Source organism: Mya arenaria, chromosome 11 (genome assembly GCF_026914265.1).
Source record: "Mya arenaria isolate MELC-2E11 chromosome 11, ASM2691426v1".
NCBI classification, from domain to species: Eukaryota; Metazoa; Mollusca; class Bivalvia; order Myida; family Myidae; genus Mya; species Mya arenaria.
This window is the reverse complement of record NC_069132.1, coordinates 58,790,197-58,802,325: the sequence shown is the minus strand read 5'-3', so window position 1 is coordinate 58,802,325 and position 12,129 is coordinate 58,790,197. Positions and strand designations below refer to the sequence as shown.

Sequence of the window (12,129 nt, the reverse complement as noted above, 5' to 3'; positions counted from 1 at the left end):
GAACGTAACTGCCGTCTGTGAAACTTTTGAAAATTTCCCTCACAGCCTATGTTAACATTACAATGAATTATCTTGTATTCAATTTACACAAACTTTTTCCTTCATTAAATTCTATTAAATAATATTATGTATTTAAGTTTAGACACGTGGCATGTTTCATTATATAACTATATGTATTACGTCGGTGTGTATAAGTCGAAAAAATTGTGTGTTCTGACTGACCTGGTATATTCCTGTGGTATGGACGCCGAAGGGCACGCGAGCAATTTCCAGGAAAATTGTGATCAATCGTTCAAATATTATCGGCCGCATGATTTATTATTAGAGCGATATGTTTAGGCAAACGACGAAATTTTGTTTGTTACATGTAAAACTTTGAACGCGAATCATGTGTTAAAAGTATACTTGGAATGTGAAAGGCGATGGAACAGCGTTCTTCTGTGGTATTTTTCAAGTAATCGATTAGATTTTACAACAAATGTTATATAAGTTTATCAAAATGTATGTCTAATTTGTACTCGTATTTTAAAAATCAGATTTGACTTTTATGACTTGGCCTTACCGGAAAGTGTTCGCCTTTATTTGGCTATGCCTTGCCGGAAACTCTTTTTTTAAAATTTCAATATATTTTATGTTGTAGATAAATATGTATACCAGTATCAGTAAGAGTTTTGAGTAGATATGAGCTGACTGTGATAGTTTAAGCATATAATTATTATTGGAACTATGCTTCTTCTTTTGAAGTTTTGCTTGTTTTCGCTGCTGGTCGCGCGGTCCTCGGCAATGATTAGACAATATTATATCGCTGCAGTGGAAATGGACTGGGATTATGCTCCCATGAGACGGAACCTTGTTGGACCTGACACTTTGTATGTTAACGGCAAGTGCCGATATTTTGATTTATATATTTTTTTTAATTGAAGGTAATTTGATCGATTAAAGATGTAATGCACCAGTCAATTGTAACCACGCCCCCCCCCCGCAGGTCCGGGGGTATACCGGGGATAGCCGGGGAAATGGGTCGTGTATTTACCTTTCAGGTGGCCCCGAAGTGCCGGGTGAATGCGGTGGTTTTGTCTTCGCTTTAAATATAGCAGGGAATGGGCCTTACCTAGGGTCCCTGGGGTTCGGGGGCATTTGGCGGGGATTTTACCATCTGTTCGTCTGTCTGCGTAGGGCGGGGATTTTAGCCGGGGTTGGCTGGACCGAATGTCAAAGTCCCCGCTATTCTCCGGACCTGGGGGGGGGGGGCGTGGTTACAATTGAATGGTGCATAATGTTGAATGTATTTTGATCTTTTAGTATATCCGTTCCGGTGGTTCATAGAGGTTTATCTGTGAATTAAAATGATATGTAACAGTCTCAAAAAGTAAAAAAAGAAGATAATTTTCACTGTTTTGAAGTAATAGTCCGTTCTCACTTCCAAACTAAATATCAGCGCGCGGTTGGGACACAATTTCTAAGTCGTCATTTCAGAAATAGCAATGCGTCTCTTCAAATGTAACTTTTGGTCCTCACTTTTGGAAACATTTTTCGATCTTACTCTGAATGAAACAAACAATTATCTAAAATTGATGTCATTGAATAGCTATAATATAAAAAAGTTCTATATTAATTAAGGAGCAATCTTTATATTTATCAGCGAATAGTAATTATCTTCGTGTAATTGAATTGTTATAATATAAAAAAACGTATATTAATTAAGGAGCAATCTATATATTAATCAGCGAAAAGAAATTATAATTATTCGTGTAATTGAATTGCTATAATATAAAAAGTTATATATGAATTGAGGAGCAATCTATATATTTGTCAGCGAAAAGTTTAAGTACGCTATACGTCCGTGCGAAAACCCGAAACATTCCGTCGTATCCCTAAACACCTACCAAGAGTGTCTAAAGATGGTCTAAACTGTAATTTAAGAGATTTTTCTTGTATCTCTATTTTTTTACTTTTTTATCTATTATATTTTTAAGGTTTTTTTATGTAATAGATGTCATAAAGTAATATTTAAATTATTAAAACGGGCGGAGTGAGCGTAGATACATTATCAACGCAAAATCTGACGCAGGGACTGTATATCGGATGAGTGGCAATAGACGGAACTTAAAACACGCGAAATTCCTAATGATTAAGCCTAGTACTTAATGATGGCCTATCTGCAATTTCATTCGCTGAACATGTAGGTTGTATCTTAATGCTGAGTAGTTTTCTTCTCACTTGGCTGTCTAGTGAGCAGTTTATTCGGACCTCCTCGGCCATTTTTATCGAAAACAATTTCGGGTGTATTTTGACGGTTTACATACTCAAAAAGCGGCACGTTTAAGTCCGCTGCAAGTAGATCGCGCAGTAATTTAGCAGTTAAACTTTATGACTTTTCTCTTGGGAATCTTAATTATGTTTGCAATAATACACTTCATTGGCAATCAATTTAAACTTTGATCAATAAATACAACTCTAAAACACTACATTTAATTGATGATATTATTAAAAAATATGAACTAATTCAACGGATGTACTGGCATACATCCGATATTGTTTTCGGAGCTCCGAATGGTGAGCAGTTATAATAACTTATATTCGTCGCATTGTGAATGTTTCCGTCTCATGTTTAAACTGCACGTCATTTTCTGTTAGCACATCCCGACGACTTATTGAGAACCGTGATGATCAAATAGGCAGTGTCTACCGCAAGGTGATCTTTCGCGAATACACGGATGACACCTTCACTCAGCAAATACCTGTTCCGGCCTGGATGGGAATTGTTGGGCCTATTGTGAAGGGGGAGGAAGGTGATTCGATCAGAATCTTGTTCAAGAACATGGCTAATAAGCAAAGCTTCGCAATGCATCCACACGGATTCTTCTATAACAAACAAGGAGAGGGTAATTCATTGTTCATTTCGTTGTCCTTATTATTCTGATCTACCATATCAGGTACAAAAAATATTACTGTGACACGCAAATAATTTAAAATAACTGATATAAATTCCTGTATAATCTGTTTGCTAAACAACCACAATATGTCCGAGCATTTAAGCCGACTATAGCGCATTTTGTATTTCAGCTGACATTAAAAACTGTTTCGCGAGCAAAAACATTTTCTTTGAGAAATTTAGCCGGCAGTAGGACATTTCCGTCAAATCTGTTCCGCAAGAAAACTCAATTTGTCATATGCTTCTTTCGTTAATATAGGTAATTTATTTCCGACTTTCTTTTCAAATTCAGGTGCCCTTTACGAAGATGGAACGTCCGGCGCAGATAAACTGGACGATAACGTCGGCCCTGGTGAAACACATCTCTATATCTGGAACATCACTGCGAGACACGCCCCTACGGCCGACGACGATGCCTGTGTAGCTTGGGGGTACCATGGACACAGAGACCCAGCCCGGGACATTGCCACTGGTCTGGCCGGGTTCGGGCTTATCTGCAAGAAAGGTCTGTGGTTTAGTTTATTAAAGTACAAGGGTCAAAATATACTTGCAATATATATACATAGCAATAGTTACATTCGCTTCGATTGGATAAGTGCGACGTCATTTAAGCAATGATATACGTCGTTACAAATATAAGCTATTGTTTTATACAAACGTATGTTATCGGTAACATTTCTGCTGATGTTTAATCGTAATGAACGATGATTTAAAATGTAAATATAAGTATTGATCGCCTCTCCTGCGTTTATGCTTTATGAGCACAGTAGTTCAAGTTCGAGCAAATAACCAAAAAATGCGATCAATCCTTAATTATATTTCGATGATTACTTTAAGGCACAGAGCTGCGCTTGCTGTTCGTACGGATATGAAGTATTATTAAAGATAAGTGTAACGTTTTGAATACTACAGGGACTCTGGATGCCAATGGAAAACGTAAAGATGTCGACAAAGAGTTCGTTGTATACGCCGATATCGCTGACGAAAGCATAAGCTTTTGCTTTAACGATAGCATTCAAAAATGCGGACAACCTGATGTTTGTCAGGCCAGGGCGGTAAGTATACAACTTTCTTGGTTTTCTAAACGTTGGAAGAAACTTAAGCGGTCAATGTGCCCAGACAGAGCAGAACTACACTGAATAGCACTTCAAAAAGCAATGCTTTATTCAAGGATACTGATGACGAAGACTTCGGACTGTCAAACGAAATGCATCACATCAATGGCTATGTTTACGGCAACCAGCCCCCGTTCCAAATGTGTCCTGGAGAACGAGCGGTCTTCTACGTTATGTCATTGAATCTTGCCAGCCACATCATGAAAATTCTTGGACATACCATGATTATAAAACATAGGCGGTAAGTACTATTTCCGATCAAGAAACGTTTGATATTAGTATGGATTTTTGAACCACTAATGTTTTTACAAAATAAAATGAGGAAATTTATATTGATAGTTAAACATTTAAATGATCACAAAGACGAAAGTTGAAATTAAGGTTTTGAATTTCGAAAATAGTTTGCATAAATGGCGCATGTTTAACTGTTTTTTTAACCTCACGTGGCCCGCCCATGTTTAAAGTTCTTATATACCCGTCATAAGCAATTTCATACTGCCATAAACTGACAGTACGGTTTTGAGATGATACTGTCACATATCTAACGCGCGTCTAGAAATAGACATTTTTTAGATGGAAAGCGCTTATCAAAATGTGTTTTAAATCTGTAACTTCCTGTGTGTGCAACTTTTCCAAACATTTTCCATAGCATTTTTTGTGCATCAATACGGTCTTTGGTGCATTTTTGGACTTCTGTCAATTGTTACAGAAATGATTACAGGTGAAATTGATTAAACTTGAAAGTTGTCTTAATCACTATATGAAATTGTGTTCTGTACAATAAAATAAACATCGCATGCCTCGGATAACAGTATTTCCCTCATATTGACAATATGAACTGTCTGTATGTATGTATGTATGTATTTCTTTAGACCTTGCGATCAAGGATAACCCGTGAAAGTGCAAGCACTTATTTCCAACGGGGTCCTTTGTTTTTGCTGAAGGGACAGCACGCTGAAGAGACAGTGATGGGATACAAGGAAGTCCGGGTGCGAGACCCTAGCTCTTTTTCGAAGAGACCCCTTGGTTCTTTTACGTGCTCGGTGTAAAGCACCGATACACGGGGTACAACTTTCCTGGGTTAAACCAGTACTGAGTACACCACTTTTCCAAGCACTACCCTTTAAATGCCAAGCGCCAGGCAAGGGAGCTACTTGTACCAACTTTTAACGTCTTTTGGTATGACGCGGCCAGGGATCGAACCCACGACCTCCCGCTCCGTAGGCGGACGCTTATCCACTAGGCCACGGAGACGGATTTATCATCTCTGTCAGGCTGGAAGACATGCGATATTTATTTACTATTGCTTGAGTCGTTTCTGTGTTTTTGCAGCACGGAGAACGCATTGGTTAACTCAGCCAGTTTTCTAAGCGCGTACACGGTAGCCGCTCATCCTGGCCATTGGCTTCTTTACTGCAGAAACCTGGACCATGTCACTGGTGAGTGATGTAAACGTCTCAGTCTGCTGAACTGACAAGTTAGACTAGTTCAATAACATTTTACGTGTCTCATAAACATCATGTTCAATGACAAAGTATTGGATTTCTTGTTTGTAATCTGAATGAAAGTCCTAAGTTGATTGAATATTATAGACTCTATATGCGTTTCTTCTTCAGAGGGTATGCTTGCTTTCGTGGATGTATCAAACAAACCAGTACCTTCAAACATCTCTCGTGTTGGTCGAAGGCGAATGCCCGGGAGGACCAGAACCTATTACCTTGCCATAGAAGAAATCATATGGGATTACGCACCAGGTCTCACTCATGACAGGTATGGGCCAGTGGTTTTGGACGTAAGGCGTTTTATTCATTCGTGTTCACCAACTTTAAGCTTCGTATCATACGCCTACCGGCTTTGAACATGATTAAGCTTTTGGATTTTTCCTTGTAGTTTCCATTGTATTTTCATAACATTCAAGCAGCAACATTGCGAACTGTCACTAAGTACTTTGACTTTATTTAACCAGTGCTTAGACATACAATTAAATATCAGTTTAATTAAGTGTAGAGTTCTCTCAAACAGTATTCTACAAACTAACTTTAGAAATTCCACACACATGAACAAAATGTCTGTATTATGTTTTGGATAAGTTCCAGCTCCGTGTTCCTACAACAAGGTCCAGACCGGATTGGTTCCCGGTACAAGAAGGCTGTATACCGACGATACACGGACGCCACATTTACCACGCCAGTAAGGGGAGACGGGGACAGCCACTTTGGTTTTACAGGTCCTCCTATTAAAGGCGAAGTAGGCGACAGAATTGTGGTTGTGCTTAATAATAAAGCGTCCAGAGAATATTCATTTTTGGCCGGAGGTGTGTCCATGTCAAAAGAAAACGAAGGAGCCGTGTACAAACAAAGTGTTGAAGGTGAGTCCACCAATACGTTTGTGTTAGTCTTTTACTAAGACAGAGCCAGAGCATGTACATTTGCGAAACAGAGTAACTTAAAATTCTGAAAATAAGAATGTAAATAAATGTATTGCCCGAACTTAACAGTCAGTACTTTATCTGAACCATTATACTTGAATAAAGCACAAAACACACTTAAGTGAAATTCATCGATGTCACAGGGGTAAGATTTGTATATGTCACAGAGTTGAACATAATCTATGTCACAGAAGTGAAATTTGAAGGAATTATTTAAACATTTAGTAGCTCCAAAGTTGTTTAAAGGATATGTAGACTGGCATGGGTTTATCGATACATTTACTTCTTATGGCTTTAAACCTTATAAGGAACAGTGCCTGAATATCCCAAGAGGAATGAAAACATTCGGTATTATCCTAGCAAGTCGTTGTTAATGTTGTTTGAGCGGTATGTCCAACTGCGCAATTTTAGATTATAATTTAGTCCAGTGCTTTCTTTCGACATTAAACCTTTCTTTTCTGTATTAAGAAATATCGTCGATCATATTAAGCTAAAACTCAACTGCTTATTGTTTAGTATTGAACTCGAAATAGTCTTCACTATATCTGAAAAATCGTAATAATCGGTGTTTGTTATAACAATTAACATTTACATGTAAAAAGAACGTACTCAGGTCCAGTCATATTTTTATCCGCAATATTTGTATCGGTTATTATTATCTTCAAAGCAACGACCGCATCTGGAGTGAGTGTTGCGCCAGGAGCGACCACGAGGTATACATTCTTTGTCTCTCCAATTGACGCTCCAACAAAGATCGACCCAGTCTGCCTCACATACATATATCGCTCCGCTGTAGACCTAGAAAAAGATTTCTACAGTGGCCTTTTAGGCCCCATGCTCATATGTAAACCAGGGACGCTCGACAGTGATAACAGACAGGTTCGTTCCTCTTAACTTGTTTGAATTTGATCCAGCTATATTTCATCCTTAAAATACTGGATCATATGTATTTCCTACACTTATACATACTTTATTTTGGAAATCAAGGCAAATCCTAGGATTCAATTTCATTAGCAATTCATTTATTTTGTCAAATGAAACGCGTTCTTACAAGTGATAATTCAAAACACTGTTTTAGGAAATGTATCTACCAGTCAATTTTAAAGTCTTATTTAGTGTTTGACATCGTTGTCCTAGAACAAATACTGTACTAGCTAGTTTATGCGTCATCATTTGAAACCCAAAGATAATACACTTAAATTGAGATGAAAACAGAAATATGTTTATCTTTATATGTTTTGGTTCGCTGAAGCTTTGCATGAGCGTTTGTGGATGGTATGCTATAACAATTTCATGTTATGCTGGAATGTATGCTATAACAAGGACCTGTTATGCTGGAATACATGCTATAACAAGGACCTGTTATGCTGGAATACATGCTATAACAAGGACCTGTTATGCTGGAATACATGCTATAACAAGGACCTGTTATGCTGGAATACATGCTATAACAAGGACCTGTTATGCTGGAATACATGCTATAACAAGGACCTGTTATGCAGGAATTTATGCTATAACAAGGACCTGTTATGTTTGAATACATGTTATAACAAGGACCTGTTATGCAGGAATGTATGCTATAACAAGGACCTGTTATGCTGGAATACATGCTATAACAAGGACCTGTTATGCAGGAATGTATGCTATAACAAGGACCTGTTATGCTGGAATACATGCTATAACAAGGACCTGTTATGCAGGAATGTATGCTTTAACAAGGACCTGTTATGCTGGAATACATGCTATTACAAGTACCTGTTATGCTGGAATACATGCTTTAACAAGGACCTGTTATGCAGGAATGTATGCTATAACAAGGACATGTTATGCTGGAATACATGCTATAACAGGGACCTGTTATGCTGAAATACATGCTTTAACAAGGACATGTTATGCTTTCAGCGACGCGCTAATAGAGAATTCTTTCTAAACTTTCTCGTGGTTGATGAAAACCTGTCCCATTATCTGACCGAGAACATCAACATGTTTGCGACCTCCCCCGCAACTGTCGATCCTGAAGATGAGGGATTTCAGCTTTCTAATAAAATTAGAGGTATTCTAACAACTGATATATTACTAGTACGGATAATATGTTTGTTCCAATAGTTTCCATTGTATTACTAACAGTAACAACAACGCCATTCTTACATGTTTTAAATCTGACGTATCAAACCAATCTCAAATGTTTAAAACATAAAACAATGCATTTTTATAAAATAAAGTATAGAGTCGTCAGTTTACTTACTTATTTCAAACAATATTTGAATCTGTATAATATCTTATTTATGCAAATATCCGTGTACATAACATACACTACAACTACATTTTTTGTGTATGTCAAGTAGGAGATTACATACTTCAGTGTATCTATTTCAGCCATCAATGGATTCACATTTGGAACAGTACCTAAACTAGACATGTGCATTGGCGATCGAGTCACGTGGCATGTGTCCTCGTTAGGACCTGATATTGACAATCACCATGTGACCTTTGAAGGCAACAACTTCATGTTTGACGGCATGAATATTGACACAGTGTCTGTTTTCCCGGGAATGGGACAAACTGTCCGCATGATCCCCGACCAACTTGGTAATGGCCTTTCTCGTAGTATCCTTTATCTCATTTAACTGAATTTTGCATCACGATCATTATGTTATGATTTTTCATGTTTAAGAGTTAAAAAAATCTATACAGTCCCTCAATTTTGTGGTTGTATTTTACGTTTACATTCAATTTTCAATGTTTTTTGGGAAAGGACCGTAACTGATGTTGGTAAAATTCGTGGCCCAATCCCTTTGCATGTCCTTTTTATATGTACGTAAGCTTTGTTACATTGCACTGTTTCTGTTCCTTTGTTGTTATCATCATCATATAATGTGTAAATGTATCGTCATGCAATAAAATATGTTTAAACCAATTTTCAATGTTTGACATATTTACATTACAGGACGTAATCGGTTGCGCTGCGGTCAGCTTGGCCTTGAACGAGAAGGGATGTTTGCTTGGTATAACGTCAATTCATGTGGGAGACGTATCCAACCTGGTCCGCTGTCTGGGATCACACGTCAATATTACATTAGAGCAGTAAATGTGGACTGGGACTACGCACCTAACAAAGTGCACCCAATTACTGGGGAAAGTTTGTTTGAACCTACCAGGTGAGTTGTTGGTCTTCAATTACACTCAATTAAACAAGTAACTATCATAATTTTCCATTATTTAGTTGCATGTGAAAGCGAGACCAAAACGTATCTTATGATATATATTGATTACTTTATAAAGGTAAGTTCTTAAACCAAGCAGTATACCAATTTGCCCAAGTGTTAATTAAACCAGCTTTGTATTCGCTTTGTGTATAGATTCTCAAATTTCTACGCGTTCTATGAAATGTCATTTTTAACAAGGTGTTAGAAAAAGCCTTCAACATACACTGTTATGTGTAATAGTCAAAATAATTCGGGATAAAATTAAACGATCCTTCTAAAGCATGCTTACCTTTATCTTTCAGTCCCAGTTTCATTTACGTGAGAAATGGATCTGACTTTGTTGGCACAATCTATACTAAGACCGTGTTCCAAGAATTCACTGACAACACATTTACACAGATGAAACCTCACCCTGAGAACCTCGGTGTAATCGGTCCATTCATACGTGGGAATGTCGGAGACACTATAGAAATACATCTGAAAAATATGGCAACTTTTCCATTGAATATAGTCCCTAAAAATCTTCCTTTCGCAGATGGATCAGTAATAAGCAGTGCATTGCCTACAGATCCAGGCAACGTCGGAATATATAGTTATTCTATTCCACATCGATCTGGACCAAAGAAAAATCAGCCAAATTGTGTGGGAACTATATATACCTCGCGGGTAGATCCATTAAAAGATGCACATAGCGGACTGATTGGTCCAATGGTTATATGCAAGGCAGGAACTCTTAATCAAAATGGTATAAGAACTGATAACATTAATGTAGAATTTGCAACAGCATACTTCACTTTTAATGAAAATCTGAGCCATCACAGTACAGCAAATTTCGCAGCAAGGGCTCCGGGTAGAGTAAACGTTGCGGATCCTGAATTTGTACAAAGCAATGAGTACTTTGCAATAAACGGACGCATTTATGGAAACTTGAATGGCCTTGATATGAAGGTAGGGGATATGAGTGCTTGGTATGTCTTTGGAATGGGTAGTGTTTTCGGCATCCATACAGTGCATTTCCACGGGCAACTTTATTTACGGAGAACAAAAATAACTGTACGTGGGGACGTTCTTGAGGTTAACTCGGGAACGTATGAGACGGTAGAAATGCAAGCGTACAATTCGGGCACATGGCTTTTTCATTGTCACGTGGGTCCCCACGTGATGGCTGGCATGGAAACCATCTACAGAGTTATGCATTGATTCATCAATCTTAAAACGTAATTTGAAGGTACTACCTTACAGTTATATTGAAAAAGTTATCTTTAACAGTGTTATACTCCATTACTGTCGTTGAACATTACAATATGCTATTTTAAATTCAAGCAGTCCTTCCAAATAATCTCTTGTCAACTATGTATTTAAACGAGTTGCATCATGTTGCCTTTGTGTGTTTTGTCTTTCAATATGAAATGTTAGATTGATTATTTCATTTACGCGTTTTTTAGTTTAATGTAAATTACCAAGACACTTTTTCTTTTTCAGATAAAAATGGTCACAGTCATCAACCTACGTGCTTACCATCTTGGACAAATAAAAGAGGAACTCGACAAATAGCACAGCGTTTAATTCTTTATCTTTGCGGCCTGGCAAATATAATGTATCACATTTAAATTAATATAAATTGAGTTGCATTCTAAACCACAACCTAGTCACCTCGTCACTTGGTTGATTCTTTAGTACATTGCCAATGGTCCTAGAGTTGCATTCTCAAACACATCCTAGTCACCTCGTCATTTGGTTTATTCTTAAAACATTGCCAATGGCCCAACAGTTGCATTCTAAACCACACCCTAGTCACCTCGTCATTTGGTTGATTCTCTCGTATATTGCCAATGGCCCAACAGTTGCATTCTAAACCACTGCAGATAGTCATCTGACTATATAATGACATTGACCATTGTTTGTATGATACTGAAAGCGACAACTCAGTTGCATTCTAAAGCAATCTTAATAATAAAATGCATGTTATTTTGTTGTTGATGTTTGGTATTACATGGCAAATCACACGGGAGAGACGTTCGAAAGTACTGCATATAGTCACCTGACCATGTTACATAGAACATTTGACTACTTACACAGAGTTTCACTCCACGCAGCGCAAGTCATCTGACGATATTATTTACATTCCGTATGAGCTCAACTCTAAAGCATTGCAGATAGCCACCGGAACATATAACTTATGGCATTTATTACCATCATTACGACTAGTCAGCTTACTCTATTATGTATAAAACTGACAATTAAAATTGAGGTGCATTCCTAAACACTGCAGATTGTCATCTGACCATATTATGTATGATATTGTTTATGCCACCCTCAGATTCAGTCTAACGCCAGCCGGATCATTACCTGACCATATAAATGTATGACATCCATAATGACACAATGATTTGAACTCTTAAACCCGCCGGAGAGATACCTAACTGTTTCATTCTGCATGACATT

The 12,129-nt window shown here is 37.7% G+C and overlaps 1 protein-coding gene across 1 annotated transcript; it reads left to right on the top strand.

The window, feature by feature from the left end:
- The first annotated feature begins 816 nt into the window (after positions 1-816).
- On the top strand, positions 817-11,238 carry LOC128208650 (ferroxidase HEPHL1-like). Its single transcript, XM_052912198.1, has 14 exons — positions 817-869; positions 2,638-2,885; positions 3,228-3,440; positions 3,848-3,990; positions 4,107-4,291; positions 5,383-5,489; positions 5,667-5,820; positions 6,147-6,418; positions 7,146-7,357; positions 8,381-8,531; positions 8,855-9,067; positions 9,426-9,636; positions 9,987-10,110; positions 11,167-11,238. The coding sequence occupies exons 1-14, from the start codon at positions 817-819 to the stop codon at positions 11,236-11,238; spliced, it is 2,358 nt and encodes a 785-aa protein (XP_052768158.1).
- The last annotated feature ends 891 nt before the right edge of the window (positions 11,239-12,129 follow it).